At 43.6% G+C, this 18,388-nt stretch overlaps 1 protein-coding gene across 1 annotated transcript in view; it reads right to left on the reverse strand.

The window, feature by feature from the left end:
* The window catches only part of TEC (tec protein tyrosine kinase), a 102,591-nt gene that overhangs the window by 34,072 nt on the left and 50,131 nt on the right, over positions 1-18,388 (reverse strand). Inside the window, exon 3 of the mRNA XM_015560977.1 lies at positions 6,322-6,426. Within this exon, the coding sequence (XP_015416463.1) occupies positions 6,322-6,426 (105 nt within the window). The remainder of the gene's footprint in view (positions 1-6,321; positions 6,427-18,388) is intronic.

Here is an 18,388-nt window from a genome sequence, read left to right on the forward strand (position 1 = left end):
AATTACTCAAGAGGAGACTGAGGAAACCTCTGATCAGCAGCACAGGCGATAACTTGGTGTTGCGACTGGCATCTAAAGTGGGACCAGTCTTGAGGGACTGAGCCCTTAACCTATGGGATTGATGCTATCTTTGGTCAGACAGTGTTGAAATGAATTGTAAGACACCTAGCAGGTGTCAGGGAATTACTTGGTGGTGTGTTAGAAAACACACAATAGGGTGGTGAAGGCCTGGGGTGGGGCAGGAACTGGTTAGTGGGGGTCAAGGGGGAAGAAGGGGGGGCATCTGTAATACTCTCAACAATAAAGATAAGAGAAATTAAAAATAAATACATACATACACACATATAGAAAATACACATACATACATTGGAATTGGGTGTCAGAATCTTACCCAGGTTTGTCAATGCAATCAACTCTGTACCTAAGAATTAGGTAAAAATGTACCATAAAACAGTCATTCTGAATTGAACAGGGGTATCTGGAAAGGACTGCTAGGGCTTTGAACCTTCCAGAAACCTGGGTGTGTGGTAATAATTCATTACAATAATCCACTTTACTAAATCTTTACAACAGGCTAAGCACCTACATACACTGGCCCATTTAACCCATGTGGCAGCCCATGTCTCTATTAGCAATAGGACCCTCATTTTCCAGATGAGAAAACCAAGGTAGGTGAGCTTACGTCATCTGAGTAGGATCTTTTTGACCTCCTTGTTCCCAAACACCTTCATGGGGTCCCTGGACCAGTTCCCTGCTGGAATCTGCCTTTTCGAGGTCCAGTCTAACTTCTCCTCAAAGCTCACCTCTTGACAGTATGGTGAGCCTGTAACGTTGTTAAAGTTTGTTCAAGGCTAGCCAATCAGAGGAAAACCAATCCAAACACAGAGTTCTGATAACCAAGACTAGATACATTACCTAGCTAACTTGGGACATGTGCATTCCTATAAAGAAATATCTACAGATAGTACTCTCAACCCAAAAGATGACCATGAATGTGGCATCTCAGGCAAGCCGGTGGGTGAGCTATCTGGGTCCAGTATCCTTCTCTCAGCAAACCCCCGAGCACACCTGGAGGCCACCTCCGTGTCACCCACGGGGACAACTGACTGGGGCAAAGGGCACGCAGGGAGCCATGTCCCTTCAGTGTGTGCCTCATCTTCTGGTGAGTCATCCTGCCAGAGCAGACAGTGTCAGGGAGGGAAGAGCTTTGCAGACCTTGTGGTACAGTTCAATGAGGAGGAAATACACACACCCCCACCACCCCCTTAGGAACAATCATTAGTCGTTACCCTCCCTCCTATTTGCATCTTTGTCCACTCATTCCTTTATTCAAGAGACCTTCAGGGACAATGCATCTAACAGCTGTTAGTCAGACAGATATGGGTTCAAAACTCAAGAAAGAAATGCCACCGCCTGGGGAAGCCCCTTGCCATCAGCAGACTCAGCTAAGGAAGCAGCTGGCTCCTCCTCCTGTGTTCTCTGTTCCTTCCTGGGCGAGAATATGCTGAGCTGGGAAGCAACCTCTTTTTCTCTCTTAGTGTCTTTTGAAAATGTCTACTTCTGCTTTGCTTTGCTTTTCCTTTTTTTTTTGGCATTGCATCTGCATGTGATACCAACTTTCACTGTGAAGACGTGAAACTACAACCCAAACTTTAGGTTATACTTAATAAAATAAGAGAGTATGTTTTACCTTTTAAATCTTGCTGGTTTAAATCACATAGTTAAAGCTCACGTTTACCTCTTCTTCATTTTTAAGGCAGTTTTTTAATTTTTCTTGTATTTATTCATCTCAACAACTAGAAATGGTTCTGGGTGGAATGCTTCCTGTTCTCATATTTTCCTCCTCATTCTAAACCGATCCAAAGTGTGCATGGCAGATCTCTTTCTCTTGGAAAGCAAAACTTCTAATTCTGAGCCTAGACCATGAGAACCGTAGCTCCCCACACCCACCTGCCACCACGCAAATGTCTAGCAGCCATCAGACATGTGATAGGAGTGGTACTCTGCTAAACTTCAAATGAAATCTCTCTCTCACACACACACACACACACACTCACACACACACACACACACACACTCACACACACACACACACACACGTACACACGCACAATTACATATGCACTTAACATTCCTAATCAAGAACAAGATTTCAATTGGGCTTACTTCTAGATCTGAGGTAGGTGTAGTGTTAATGGCAGCAGTAAGAGAAGTAACAATAACAACAATAATAGCTATTACAGTAGTTAATTAGTTAATTAGTTAGTTAGCTAGTTAGTTATTAACAAAGGAAGGGAGCAAATGAAATCAGACTTAAGCCTGATTAACTAGAAAGGGCAGTTTCACAGACTCCCCAAGGGACAACCGCTTCCTCAACGAAAGGGACCTAATCCCTGAACAGACAGGAAGAACTGCTTTCCACACTCCCCCGGACAACCTGCCAGCGCGCTGGGGTTGGGATGGGGGCAGGATGACACAGTGGGAAATACCTCTGCTGAGGCATGCGCAACAGAAGCCAGATGATGAAGTAGGACCATAAGGTATATGCAGTGGGAGCCCAAATGGCAACACAAAGGGGAGGAGTCTAGCCTGGAGAAATGGGGGGGAGGGGGGGACAGAGGTGGGAGGATAAAGGCAAAGGCTGGAAAATCCAGGAAAGGGATTGGAGGGGGGAGGCCCAGCACAAGCCAGAGAAGATTTAGGGAGAAGATTGGACAGTTTGAAAGAAAGCCTGCTTGTTTCCGAAACCAAGAAAATGCATGGCGGCTTAGTAAGGGTCTCCGGACAGTTGCTGCCCACTACATCCCCGAGGGCATATTTCTTTCCTGATAAAATTTAACTTCTCCCACACGTGAGCCCTTTGAAATTCTTTCTTCGCAACACTGCAAGGACCCATTTTATCTAGCAACACAAATAACACTTATCTTGCTCTCACTGTGTATCTAAACTATTTCTATATCGCCTTAGTTAACCCTCACAACAACCCTCGGAAGTGAATGCTAGTATTATTATTATTCTCATTTTTCAGATGAGGAAAGAGACACAAAAGCAGTTAAACTTGCACAAGGTCACAGAGCTCATTGGCAGCGAATCAGGTGGTGTGGCCTCAGAGTTGCCTCTCTAAGCACCACACTGTCCCTCCTCTTCAAGCAAAGAAATGACAGGTCTAAAATGAGGGACTGGGAAAAGGAAAAGTAATTGTAGTCCTTTCTCCTAGTATGCTGTTCCCACCAGAGTGGAAATAAGCCAGGTGCCTCTTTAAAGCTTGAATATCTTAATTTCCCCAACTGGTAAACGTTTATTTCAAATGTAAACTGATAAATTCACAGTAGCCATTAAAAACAACCAAGCTCTCCATTGTGCTACTATGTTGAAAACACTTAAAAAAAATATATATATATCTTACTGATTTTTTACAGAGAGGAAGGGAGAGGGATATAGAGTTAGAAACATCGATCAGCTGCCTCCTGCACAATCCCCTACTGGGGATGTGCCCACAACCAAGGTACATGCCCTTGGCTGGAATCGAACCTGGGACCCTCAGTCTGCAGGCCGACACTCTACCCACTGAGCCAAATCAGTTAGGGCTGAAAACACTTTTGCAACTTTCCCCCTTAGCAAATAGTGAGACCATAGCTATGTGTAAAAGGCGACTTGCACAGAAGATGTTCACTACCCAAAGGAAAGCATAAAAATGTCCTCGACCAGAGAAGGGGTGGGTGGGTGTTGGAGAGAGGTCCTGTCTGCCTGCTTCAAGGTCTGAATACCAGGGTCCGACTCTGCCCGCCGGGCTCCCAGGGCATGTGTGCACCGTGACTGGCAGGGAGTGACAAGGATGCTCCGGATGCCACGCTGATCCCCTGGGAGTGACAGGACATGGGTGTTGTAGGGAGGTTTCTCATTCACAGAATGACCCTGGACGAGTCATTTAACATCTGTGAACCCCAGTTTCCTGTCATAAATGAGACAGTGTATTTACCTCCCTTCTATAAAAGAATCATTGTGAAGGAAAACATGAAAAAACATAACCTTTTAAAAGGCACACTTTAACGGACATGCAATGCTAATGTATTTTGCATTACAAGCAGCATTTCAATCTCATTTCTGTTCCAGGGGCTCGCTCCGGCCCCTTCTCCGCTTCTTAAATTCACAGAAAACACCTCACCCCACTTTTTCCCGTCTCAGTCTCCCCTCCCCCTCCTAATTGCTCTAGGACCAATCTGAATAATAAATAGCACATTAGGTCTGGGGCTTAGAAACTCAGGGCACTGGTAGAATCTAACAGACCAAAAACATGTCAGCCTGGATGACCTGGCTCAGGGGTTGAGCATCGACCTATGAACCAAGGGGTCACGGTTCGATTCCCGTCAGGACACATACCTGGGTTTTGGGCTGGATCCCCAGGGTGGGGCCTGCAGGAGGCAGCCAATGAATGATTCTCTCTCATCCTTGATGTTTTTATTTCTCGCTCCCTCTCCCTTCCTCTCTGAAATCAATAAAATATTTATTTAATGTTTCAACCAAGACTTAAAAAGTTTATGAAAAAACAATTACTATCAAAGTACAAATGAAACTAAAAATCAACTACCATAGGATTCAGCAAGCCTAATTCTGGGTATTTATCTGAAGGAAATAAAATCTGGATCTTGACACTATGTCTGCACTGCCCTGTTCACTGTAGCATCGTTTGCAATAGACAACATATGCAAATCACCTAAATATCCAGACAGATGAATGGATAAAGAAAAGGTGGTGTGTCTATATACCATGGGATATTATTCAGCTTTAAGAAAAGAAGGAAATCCTATTATTCTTAACAACATGGATGAACCTGAGGGCATTATTGGTATACTAACTGAGATAAGCCAGACACAGAAAGATAAACACTCTATGATCCCACTTATACATGGAATTTGAGTCAAAATCACAGAAGCAGAGAATAGAACAGTGGGAGTCAGGGGCTGGGAGATGGGAAAATGGGGAAATGTAGGTCAAAGGGTACTGGGGTAGGCAGTTAGACAGGCATGAGCAGAGAAAAGACAATGAGCCAGGCACATATAAGGTCACCGGGCGGAAAGCTGCGGGTGCCTAGCAACAGGCAAAACTGTGAAAACAAGTACCTAGCCCCAAGGGTAACCTTTTCTCCCCTAGCATATCCTTGGTCATGCAATTTAACCCCCTGACCTCCCATAGTGCTGGCCAGGCAGTTCTGATCTTCCCCTGACCTTTCCTCCCTTGGCATGTTGCTAGTCTTGTGGTAGATGCTCTGGGGGAAATGGATAAGGGGCCAGAGAATAGCCCTTAAGCACTAAGCCCCTAAGACATGAGGTTCTGAGCCACATCAGATACATCTAGGCCTCGGCTGTGTTTCAGCTCCAGGACCAGAAAAGCAGCAAATCCAGACAAGGGAGGCCATGGCTGACTTCAGATCCAGCTGCAATGACTAATGACCCTGGTGCCAACCAATCAGGGAGACCTCAACCCTGAAAGGACACACCTGGAGAGCTGATGAATATTCTATGGCAGCGGCCACCAACCTTTCGGACCTCAGGGACCACCAGTGGTCCGCGGACCACCGGTTGGCGACCACTATTCTATGGAACCCTTCCCTGAGGCCTCAGACAATTTTATCCTCATGGCAGAGGACCCAGTATGGCTCTCACTAGGTAGCACGCCCCAATTTTGAGTTTCCCTTCTCTCTCTCTCTCTCTCTCTCTCTCTCTCTCTCTCTCTCTCTATCTCCTTCCTTCTCCCGTAAGCTCTAAGGGCCCCTTCTTTTGCCTCTGTAGCTTGTTTCCTGAGCCCATTTCTTCTATGATTCACTTCTACTTCTGTGACTTTCTAAATAAACTTTGGTTTATAGGTTGAGTCTTGGCTCTGAATTCTTTCTTAGCCAGAACTCAAGTACAGAGGTTGCTGAACCCAGGTCTGGCCTGACTCTATGGTGCTATTGTCACTGCCAACAGTACCAAGTGTTTCAGTTACGCAAGGTGAGAGTCCTGCACAGAATGGTGGCTACAGTTCTCAATGCTGTACTGTGTACTTGAAATTTGCTAAGAAGGTAGATCTTACATGTTCCCACCACACACAAAAAATAAAGAAAATGGTATGTGAAGTGGTGATCATTTCACAGGGTATATACATATATCAAAACATCAAGATTTTACACCTTTAAATATATACCATTCCAATGTGTCAATTATATCTCAATAAAGCTGAACTTTTAAAAAATCAACCACTAAAGCAATGACAGGAAACTGTAATGTCAAAGAGTATGACTAAAAGCCCAGAATTACACTGCCACAGAACATGCCGGCTCACCTGAAAGGGATATTTATTTTGACAGGGAATGACACCGTCATCATTCTTCACTACTTCCACACACTTTATTTTTGAAACATCAATAAATCCCTTTCTGTATTTTTTCTGTTGAAAGAAAGAAAAAAAAGAACGATTACAATCATAAGATATAAGAAAATGTGATTAATGGTAGTATTTGTTAATGAAATCACTGACTCAATATATTATAATTTCTTAAAATTATTCAAAACACTAACACTGTGAGAACTCTAATCAAAATAATTAAATCCTTTAATTTCTAAAGATGAAATGGTTCTGTTCTTGCCTCCCAAAAGCTCTGGAACAGAACAATGGACTTCCTCTCATTGTTGCCTTCCCATCTCAGACACGCATCTTAACTTCAACTTCTTTTTTTTTTTTTTTAATTCTTTTCTAGAGGCCCAATGCACGGAGATTCATGCAAGAATGGGCCTTCCTTCCCCTGGCTGCCGGCACTGCCTTTGCTTCGGCCTGGAGGCGCCTTTCCGCCTTCCCATGCTGCCCAAAGGCCTGGAGCAGCTGGGGCGGTGTGGAACACCTGTGTCATCGCCATGCTGCCCACAGGCTTGTCAGTTTTGTTGGGTTAATTTGCATACTCGCTCCTGATTGGCTTGTAGTGTTGTGGAGGTATGGTCAATTTACATGTTTGTCTATTATTAGTGTAGATTGTTGAAAGTTTTACATATGTCTCCTTTTTCTCCCATTGAGCTCTCCCCATGTACTCCCACCCCCCTTCTTCAACTTCTTGATGAAAGCCCCAAAAGATAGCATCAATTACAGAAGGAAACTGTAGCCAGTTACCTGTCCCCTCCAGCACACAGAACCAGAAGGACGCAAGGTGGCCTTAGCACGTCCTCATAAAGCCTCCACTCAGACTCTCATTGAAGGTTCTACTTTCTCCCCTATTGCCCTCCCCCCCTGCACGGAAAATCTCCCTGCAGCAGACACCGAATGACATATCAAGACACCCCTCCCCACCAAAAAAAGCACTCACACCAACTGAGATTACTCACATGAGTAAGCTCACATTTGAGAATTTATCCCAGGGAAAAAATCCAAAGGAGTACAAAATAGTACGTGCAAAGATAACTTGATATATTGTATCCATTAAAAATATTGCAAATACAATGTAGAAATAAAGAATGTTCGCTGAATAATATTAATTGAGACATGCCACAGATAAAGCTGTATAAAGACTAAGGCTACTTAGGGGACGGGATGGGGGGTAGATATACAGAATAGAAGAAAAAATAGACAAATGAAGAAGTGTAGTATTGGGGGTAGCTCAGCCATTCCCTGGGCCCAGTCATTCAAGATTGCTTCATCTAATACTCTGAAATGCCCCTCTGGCCCCAATCTTTGAGCCCCCTACCCGCTCCCAGGAACCTGCTCAGCACCCTCACTGTCACCAAAGAACTTTCAGACCTGCCAACTGCCCCAGGCCACCAGCTCCCATCTGACTAGACTGCTCTGGAGGTCATTTCACCAGTACTTCTCCTGTCCCTTGCCCTCCCCTCCCCTCTTCTTCTTCTCTCTCTCTTCCCTTCTCCCCTGCTCTACCCCCTCCCCCGCACCTCACTAATCCCACACATCCCTTCACATTTTTTGCACCCCTATTCATACCTTTCCCTGTTCCTACATGCCGGGCTGCAGAAGGTCAAAAAACAACACTGTCTCCTTGACACTTAGCCAGACCTTCACTGCTACATCTCAGTTCTTCTGCATCTCCAGCAGAGAGAACCTGGTGTTCTCCATGGAACCCTGGGTCTCATCAGAACACAGACCCTTCCAGTCCCCTTCTCGCAGGGGACAACTGCCCATGACTTTATGGGGACGAGAGCTGCCATCCCACACACACACCCCAAACCCCCTCCTCCTGCAGGTCCAAAGCATTTTAAGATTTTCCCTTTCATCTTTCATCCTGTTTCTAGAAGATTAAAGGCTACAACAGTTAAGATACTGTAGGTGGTACTACACTCACAAAATTCCCCTCCTTTCACAGATGAGGAAAATGCAGCTCAAGACTGCTGACACACATTACCCAGCTGACCCCAATGTCCACTGGACCCTGGGATGCCCCAGCTGCAAGCAGGTGACAGAATTCGTGGAGACAAGTCCCCGAGGGGGCAGTCAGGGTTCTGGGCATGGACGGAGCTGTAGTCAGGAGAGGGGGAGGGACACTGCCCTTCCAAGGCATGTCCTTCCCCTGCCTAGAGCCACCTCCTCTCCCAGCCACACCAAGAGCCCTTCTTCTGGCCCTGCCACGGCCCCAACGCTTCTCTTCCCTTCCTGAAAGGAAATGTGATCGCACCCTCAGCCTTTCATTTCCTTCCCACCCACTCCCCCTTCACCACTTGCAATCTGCAGCCCACGTCACCACAGCCTGCTAAAGGCATTCTCAAAAACATCACCACGAACAAACCCAACCGTCTTTGCTCAGTGGTCATCGCTCACACCTTTCTGAGACATCTGGGGGTGCCGACACCCTTCTCCCTTAGTGGCCTTGACTTGGGGGGGTCATCTGTTTTTCCTTCTCTCCCTTCCCTCAGTTTCCCATAGGGCACACCTGCCCCGTGTCAGCAACGGTGTCCAGGAATACACAAAGTTCAGATCGGGGACGCTCACGTCCTAAGCATAGAGTCCAACTATTGTGTCCTTTAATCCTCATGGCCACTCTGTGAGGTCAGCGATACCAGACACAATTCACAGAGGGAAGACACGAAAATTAAGCAACTTTCCCATCTCTACCTCTGAGACAGAAAAACAGTATTTATTATACAGGGTGGAGCAAAAGTAGGTTTACAGTTGTGAGCATGCGAAACACAGAGTTTATTCTTGTATTAGTACTGTATTATTTTCCACACAAACAACTGTAAACCTATTTATGCCTGAGCCTGTAAAATATAGTAAGTACCGTATATTAAAAAGATGCTAAGAGAATACAGAGGAACTCTGGCTTAAATGACAATCTGGGCAGAGAAATTCTAATGCATGGTAGGGAGGAAACAAACAGCACACGTGAAGAAAAACATACTCCAGAATGACCTCAGTTGTCTCATCTGTAAAATGGAAATGATAACAGTATCTACTTCATAGGTACTATTGCAGAGCTCTGAGAATTAAATGAGCATTTGCAAAGTGCTTAGAAGAGTGTCTGACCTGTAGTGTGATACCTGTAAGTGTTTGTTACCTAAAATAAGTAGCAAAAACAGCAACAACAAAACAATTTGATGGCTGATGCACAAGGTGCGTGCAGCAGGATGGGGAGGTGATCGATCGGGGTCAGCTTATGAAGAACCCACAGCCCCGTGCTGAAAGGTCTAGCCAAACAGGGCCATCCCACCCCGTCCCTGGGGCCTGCACCAGTCAATGGGCAGAAGAAAGCCAGAGCACCATCCTCCTATGACCAGCCACGCATCACTGCAGAAGCCTTAGAAAATACTAACAGCAACAGAGGGTCAAACGACCCTCCATCCCCAACCCTGGAGAAAGTCACTGTTAACATCATGGGCTTTTCAGACATTGCTCGGAGATCGTGGACCACCTGCCAGCTCCCTCAGCCCTCGAGCCGTGGGCTATGTATGGTCTGCTTCCACAACACCCTTCTCCACCCACCACCTGCCCCCATGACTAAAGGCAGCTGTTAGATGCAGGCCCATCTATACAGAAGAGGGGCTGACTTTTATAGTGAGTTTACTTACACCCCCTGAGTTCATGTTCTGTGATTATGTTAATTAATATAATTATGTTACTGTACTAATATTTGGGCTTATTGATCCAAATACCTTGCTATGAAGTTGGAGGATGACAGTTCGAATTTAGATTGCTCCTTCACTATGTTATCCATCCCACCAGCAAACACTGATGAGACATCCAGCCCAGAGGCTTCAAGGTTCTGGAAGGGGCTGAGGGTCTCCTCTGGAGGAGTTCACAGTAACATGGTGGGTGGAGGGGTTGAGGGGATGACTCATCATCGAGGAATGATGAAGTCAGCGAGCACGAGGAGCGCTGGGGAGGGGCAGTGGCTGGGCCAGGAGAGGCTGGAGACCGTTCAGGGAGGAAGTGATATTTGGATTTGGTTTTTAAAGGATAAGTAGGAAAGTTTCCTGTAGAGAAAGTGTAGAAGGAGAGAGGGAGGGGGCGGGGAAGCATTTATTTAGGAAACAGAAAGAAATTATGACTGAGGCTCGAAGTGGGGCAGGGGAAGTGTAGGAAATGACACCAAAAAGGTTGAGACCAAGTTAGAAAAATGCTTATACGCCAGACTAAGGAGTTTGATTTATTCTTAGCGGTTCTAAGCAGCGAGTGAGGAGTGTTAAATTGAGGTCTGTTTTCCCCAAAAAAGATATTAATGGCAGTGTGGGGGATGGGTGAAGGCAGGTGGCTAGTGGGGAGACTGCTACAGGAGTACAGGTGAGGATCCAGCTGGCCTAGCTCAGTGGTTGAGCTTCAACCTATGAACCAGGAGGTCACGGTTCGATTCCCAGTCGGGGTACATGCCCGAATTGTGGACTCAATCCCCAGTGTGGGGCATGCAGGAGGCAGTCGATCAACAATTCTTTCTCATCGGTGATGTTTCTATCTCTCTCTCCCTCTCCCTTCCTCTCTGAAATCATAAAAAAAAAAAATTTTTTTAAGAGTTCAGATAAGGGATAATGAGGTTGTGAGCCCTATAAGTAAGGTGAGAAAAGCAGGGATGCCAGAGTATTAAGAGGTAGAGTCCACATAACGTTGTGATCAATTAGAGCTGGGGATTAAGAGGGGAGAAGCAGTTAAGGAGCCTGGAGGATTCTGAGTTTGAGTGCTGTAGACAGATACTATAACCACAATAGGACTGCTGAGGGAGAATCAGGTTTGAAGGCAAGGCTGGGAATGCTGTTTGAGTTGACTATTGGACAGCCAGGTGGATATGTTTGCAGGGAGCTGCTCAAACTCAAACATGCTTAGCACTGTCTTTATATAGTTCAAGAGAATTCTGCTTTTCATAAGACATATACAGTATATTTAGCAGTGCATGACTCTAGGCACACCTCAGGGTAACCCTGAGAGGTTAGGCAGGACCGAGGAAGAAAAGGGTGGAAAAATTAAGAAACTCATCCTAGGAAACCCTGAGGTCAGCCATGTACACCCCCAAAAATAGAAAAGCCATGTACACCCCAAACACCTTGCTTCTTCACACCTGGCCCTCACACTCTGGTTAAGCAGTTAATACCAGAAAGGACACACAGCATACAGTTTATCTCTACTTCTTCTTAGAATTCCTTCGATAAGAAAATTACTTCATGATCACTGATGTGTGCTATATATTATTGCTAATATTGCGGCCCAAGAAGAAATATTCAAGATCATTGCTTTTTTCACGTGAAGTTTTTCTTCTATTTCTATAGCCTTCACTCTGCCCACTAGACTAACAATCCCAATGAAGCTGAGACCTCCTCTTACTCATCTTTGAATCCTTCGAGCTGAGAAGACTGCTTGGCATTTAGTAGTATATTAAGCAGTATATTGAGCCGGTCTGCAAAGAAGTATGAGTGACACTCTATGTGTGTGTGTGTGCACATGTGCACAAGCATGCATAGGCCATATATATACACATATGTGTGTGTGTATATGTATATATGTATATGTGTATATGTGTGTGTGTATATATGTATACACACACACACATATATATATGCATGTATAGCCAGTGACTCGTTGCTATGACACCCACTGGGGCCAGCAAACCTGCCCAATCAGAAGGTGGAGCCAGCCGGCCAACCTCCCATAGCCCCTCCACAGCCAGCCCTGCCCCCCATCAGCCCCTCCCACCCCAATCTGGGGCAGGGCCCATCGGCCAATCGCCTTCAGCCCCTCCCCCTAGCCAGATTGGCCAGCCAACTTCCCGCTGTCTCCTCCTCCCGAAAGGCCTGGCCCCAGTCCGCCCCAATTGGGGCCGGGCCAGCCGGACCCCACCTGTGCACGAATTCGTGCACTGGGACACTAGTCTATAATAATAAAAGTATAATATGCTAATTAGATCAGCTGTCCTTCCAGATGACTTTCTGGATGAAGCTAGGGCTGCAAGGGAAGCCCGAGTCCTGGATGCCTGCGTCCGGGTGCCAGAGAGAAGCTGGTGCCAGCAGCCTGGGAAAGGAAGGCCTACTCTTGCACAAATTTCATGCATCAGGCCTCTAATATATATATCTCCTTTCTTGCACATCTTTTGTACATTTGTATATTTCACAAAGCTTGAGATCCTGTCCCCCAGCAAGTCTTACAAGGTACAGTGTTTTCCTTTAATTTCCAGAATACTTGGTATTTTTAAAATATCAATATCAATACTAAACTAACAAAATTTAAAATTTTTAAAGACACACAAGTATCCAGGGCCAGCCCCAGGTGAATTTGAGAAGTCAGCTGTTAATCTTCAAGATATCCTCATGTCCACCTTCCACACCCTTCCCCCTGGATGTCCACTCTGCAGTGAAAGATACACCAGAATTTTCCTCCACACTGCAAATGACCCTCCCTTTTTTCCGTCACAACTTTTATTCCCAATGTGGCAATTCCCAGCTGCCTGCCACAGAAGGAACTGGCTGCATGCATCGCCTTTGCATTGCAATAGGACCTCAGGAAGGGAGCGCGAGCCTTGAAGACAGGCAGACCCTGACTCTAGCCTCTGCTTTGCCACTCAGAAGTCCTACGGCGGAGGGCAAGCTGTCTCCTCTCAGGTCCTTTCTCTGTAGGAATAGGATACTACTACTCACTTTGTTTCTCTTTTAACAGGAATAAAGATAAGTGTACATAGGTGCTCAGCACAGCATCTGGCCTGGGAAAGTCACTCCCTAAATGGCAACATTTACTATTAATTAGTTTTCACAACAACACCGAGAAGTTGTTAGGAAAGAGCAGTTATGAGATTGGCTAAGAGGCTGAGCCAGAATTGAACCCAGATCTTTCAATATCACAGAAGCCTTTACCTGACTCCAGGTCTCTCAAGCTGGAATATTTTTGGATGCTTATTATAAAAAAAAAATTTATTATTAGTCAAAATCTAACAAGTATAGAGCACTCACTATGAACTAGGCACTGTACCTCTTCATGTGGATAACTCAGTGAATCTTCATATGACAGGAGAACTCTTGCCACCTCATTTAACAGATTAAAAAATGAGAACTTAGAGAATATAATTAGCTTGCCGAAAGTCATAATAAGACCAAAAAGGTCACAATAAACTAAGATTTGACCTCTAATTTCAACCCTGAATTCTTAAGTGCCCCATAGACCTTGATACCATTTTACTAAGTACAAACATAAACTCAGTGGAAATTCCCTATGCTTATAGCTCTTAAAAACTATAAGACCAAAGCCATTCACAAATTAAATACAAATGAAGCTATACAATAAATAAGATTAAATGAACCCCATTACTTGAGTGAGATGGATGGAAGGGTTTGTTGGAATTGAAACCCTCTCCCAAAGCCAGTTTTTCTGGTGTCCACTTGTCCTGTGCCCTGTGATGCCCTCTCCTGCCCTTTCAATTCCAAACGTGGAACCTCTGCTTGCACACACCCTGCCATCCTGTCATTAGGCCTCCATTTGGCACCACTAGATTGTTTTGTGTTCATTCGGCCTGTTCTTTCTCAAGAGGGCACAACAATGAAAAAAGGGCACAAATACAACCCCAAAGATGGCTGCTGGCACGGCTGAGTTTAGAGACAAGGGACCCTCCAGAGCAGTGGTTCTCAACCTTCCTAATGCCGCGACCCTTTAATACAGTTCCTCATGTTGTGGTGACCCCCAACCATAAAATTATTTTCGTTGCTACTTCATAACTGTAATTTTGCTGCTGTTATGAATCGTAATGTAAATATCTGATATGCAGGATGTATTTTCATTGTTACAAATTGAACATAATTAAAGCATAGTGATTAATCACAAAAACAATATGTGATTATATATGTGTTTTCCGATGATCTTAGGCGACCCCTGTGAAAGGGTCGCTCGACTCCCAAAGGTTCGCGACCCACAGGTTGAGAACCACTGCTCCAGAGAATACAGACAAAACACATATTACATACAATAATATATCAATAAAATTCCTAGAACTTGCCGAAACCAGTTTGGCTCAGTGGACAGAGCGTCGGCCTGCGGACTGAAAGGTCCCAGGTTCAATTCCGGTCAAGGGCATGTACCTTGGTTGAGGGCACATCCCCAGTGGGGAGTGTGCAGGAGGCAGCTGGTCGATGTTTCTCTCTCATCGATGTTTCTAACTCTCTACCTCTCTCCTTTCCTCTCTGTAAAAACTCAATAAAATATACTTTTTAAAAAAAATTCCTAGAACTTGCCGTCCTCGGCAGATGGACAGCACCAACACCTACTGCTAACACTACATGCCAACGCGACCTTCATTCAGCCACATTCACCAAAGATTGATTATGACTTCCTCCTACCTTCAGCAAGGCCTAGAAACCAAAGGATCACAATGGAGATGTTTTTAAAGTGCAAAATTTCTTAACCTCAAGGATTTTACAACCAGACATTTGTTAAGGTTAAAGAGTGGAATGATGATACGGACAATAAAAGTTCAGATGGGTCAATACTAAAAGGCGAAGGAGTTCCAATTAACTCTTGAAAAAGGAAGAAAGATGGCACATTCTACACTAAAAATCACAAATGAGCCAAAAAGCCGATACTGTGCATGAGGGTGGCTCTTCCCTTTCCACTCAGAACAGAGTTAAAAGAATAGAACTCAAGTGCAGCAGGACACGTCAGCCAGGAGACGCAAGGAAAACCTCAGGAGGAATTTGGCCTTTCTCCTGTGGCTTTTGGGAATAATTTTAATGGAGACCTTCCTGGTATCAAGAGAAGTAGAATAAATAAAATATAAAGTCATTTCCAACTTGATGGTTCTATAATCAAATGCCCTCTCTTTACCAATGACTAAATCTGGTGAAAAATGAAAGAAAGCAAAAATGAAAACTTGGCATCCTAATATTGTTTCCTCCCTTCAACCAGCTCATAACCAGAATTTCTGACATAGGGACTTCACATTTTGTAAAATGCTTTTAAACAAACAAACAAACAAAAAGCACATTTACATTAAGAAGCCAGTAGTTATAGACATGGGCATGAAGATTTATGAAAATGATGACTTTTAATGTAATATCGAGAATAAAAACAGGATGTTGAAAAATCTCTATAAATTTATAAGAAATCAAAAGGCAAAAAAATTCCATTTCTAAAATCACAGAATAAACTTCATATTAGATTGTGCTGATGTAAATTATTATAAAGTTTCTGGAGTTTTTTGTTTGTTTGTGTTTTTTACTGTATTTAAAACTTTAGCTCTAGCTTGTTTGTTTTTTCCTGAGTGGTCATTCCTCTTATGACTTTGCTATACTCTTGGCAAACCCTCTTCCCAACTCCCCAAGGCACTTCTAAAAGCTGGTACCAGGTATGTTTATGACAGTTGAAAGCAAAACATACTAACATTTAAGTGTTTTTAAATAAATCTAAAAGTGATTTACCTATTGTAATTTTTAAAATTACTAAAAAATGGAATGAGTTATATAGAAATAAATGTATGTGGATCCTTCGTAAGTTTCATGTAACAGACTTGCCAATTCAAGGAATTCCAGAAATTAATACATTCAATCCAAAGATTACAAATGCTCTGGAGCAGCGACGGTGCCAGTGATCTAAGATAGCCACGTTTTCCTCTTCTCCCTCAGTGCCCAGATAGGCTGCATTTTTCCATTCGTGCAGGCAAGGCCACAGGACTAAGCTCTGGCCAAGGGAGTGGAGATGGAAGTGGTGAAACTCCACTGCCTGCCTCTAAAACCTCCCGCCCATTGACCATATTCCATCTCCTCCCTTGCCTCCCAGTTGGATGTAGAAGACCCAGTGGAAGATTCCACCAGACAAAACTACAAAACAATGGAATGCTAATAGGTACAGGATTTCTGTTTGGGGTAATGACTATGTTCTGAAATTGATTGTAGTGATAGTTGCACAGCTCTGTAGACATACTATAAACCACTGAATTGCACAACTTAAAGGGGTGAATTGCATGTGAATTATATATCAATAAAGCAGTTTATAAAACAAACAAATAACAACAAAAACAATGGTGCCACTAGATCAGGGGTGGGCAAACTTTTTGACTCGAGGGCCCCAGTGGGTTCTTAAACTGGACCAGAGGGCCGGAACAAAAGCATGGATAGAGTGTTTGTTTTTGAACTAATATAAATTCAAAGTAAACATCATTATATAAAAGGGTACGGTCTTTTTTTTTTTTGGTTTTATTCATTTCAAACGGGCCGGTCAGGCCCACGGGCCGTAGTTTGCCCATGGCTGCACTAGATGGAAGGAGCCTGGATCCCTGAATCTCCATGTGGAAGGTAGTTAAACATAACATAAGCAAGAATTAACCTTCTATTGTGTAAACTTATTGGGTCTGAGGGGACTGTATACTACAGTAGTGAGCTACCTTGAATAAGAAGATCCCAGCCGAAACCGGTTTGGCTCAGTGGATAGAGCGTCGGCCTGCGGACTGAGAAGTCCCGGGGTTGATTCCGGTCAAGGGCATGTACTTGGGTTGCGGGCACATCCCCAGTAGGAGATGTGCAGGAGGTGGCTGATCGATGTTTCTCTCTCATCCATGTTTCTAACTCTCTATCTCTCTCCCTTCCTCTCTGTAAAAAATCAATAAAAATATATTAAAAAAAAAAAAGAAAGAAAGAAGATCCCATATCTCAGCTGCTCAATTCTTCAGACTCTGTATCCAGAAAAGGAACATGTTGAACTAAATCGGTATATCCGAAAGCACGCTATATGCTGTTAACTGAGGTGGTTTCAGGTGGGATTTGAACAAACATTTACTTTTATTGTATTTAGTTTTATGGTTACCTTTTATTAATGGTTTTTCACATACACAGTTTTCTTTCAATAATCAGTGTATTTAAGGAATAAATGTGAAATTATTCAAAGGAAAACACTAAGCAAATTACTACATTACTATACAAATATATGTCAAAATAATGTAAGTCATATGCATAAAGACTAAGGTTTGGGCAATACTGGGTTAAAATATCTCTTCATATCCAAGTCTAAGAGTTCTTGATTTTTTGTATTTGTCACAGTATTCCTCCAGCACCTGCTCTGCCTAGTATGGTTCCCACTGCATGAGTTAAATGATTTCTGTGAAGCAGGATTCGATCCACAGGTATACATTCAGCTGGAACCCCATGAATGTTACACATAACGATTCTTAGCCACCTCTCCTCAGTGACAAGCATTCTGGCATGAGTCCCAGATGCCTACTTGTTCCTACCGCCATCAAGTTTCAATATCAGAAAATGCAGAAATAGGGAATGAATTTTTATAGCAACATTTTGTTTCTGGGGCAGACGTCCCACCCGGACACATTTCCTGCCTAGAATGGTGCATGGGGGAAATGTTTCACTGGGAAATAACTTATATGAAACTTGGTGTTGGGAGTTAGGCTCTGAATCTGGCAGCATAGGTAAGACTGATGAGATTCTGTGGGGTGAACTTAAAAATACCAAATAAGAGCATCTGAATTAACTCAGATTCAAATAATAAACTAATAATAAATAACGTTTAAACAGCACTGAGGGCCAGGTACTGCCCCATGAGGTTACATAAATTAATGCTCATAAAGCACTCAGCACAATATCCGGCCCAATGTAATCACCAGTATAAGTTATTTAGTATAATTATTCATGCCTTTAAATATAAGAATTCTAAAATATTTCCGTATTAAACTTTTTCCTCCACAAATAGATTCTTAGTTTTTTCAACCATGCAGTCTCTGATTTATTATAAAACTCAGCCAGAAAAAAGGATTTAACAAAGGTCTTTTAAATATTAGTGGCTTTTACACTGTTTCTTTGGGTTAATATATCAGCTTATTTTTCCACTTTACCCTTGGAGGATTTCAATAAATATTCCAAGAACTCAAAAACTACAGGAGTAGACAATTAAACTTGACTATAGTGCATAAAATATCACAGAGCTAGAGAAAAAGGATAATAGCAGAACA

This window comes from Myotis davidii, unplaced genomic scaffold (assembly GCF_000327345.1).
Source record: "Myotis davidii unplaced genomic scaffold, ASM32734v1 scaffold455, whole genome shotgun sequence".
In the NCBI taxonomy this organism is placed as follows: domain Eukaryota; kingdom Metazoa; phylum Chordata; class Mammalia; order Chiroptera; family Vespertilionidae; genus Myotis; species Myotis davidii.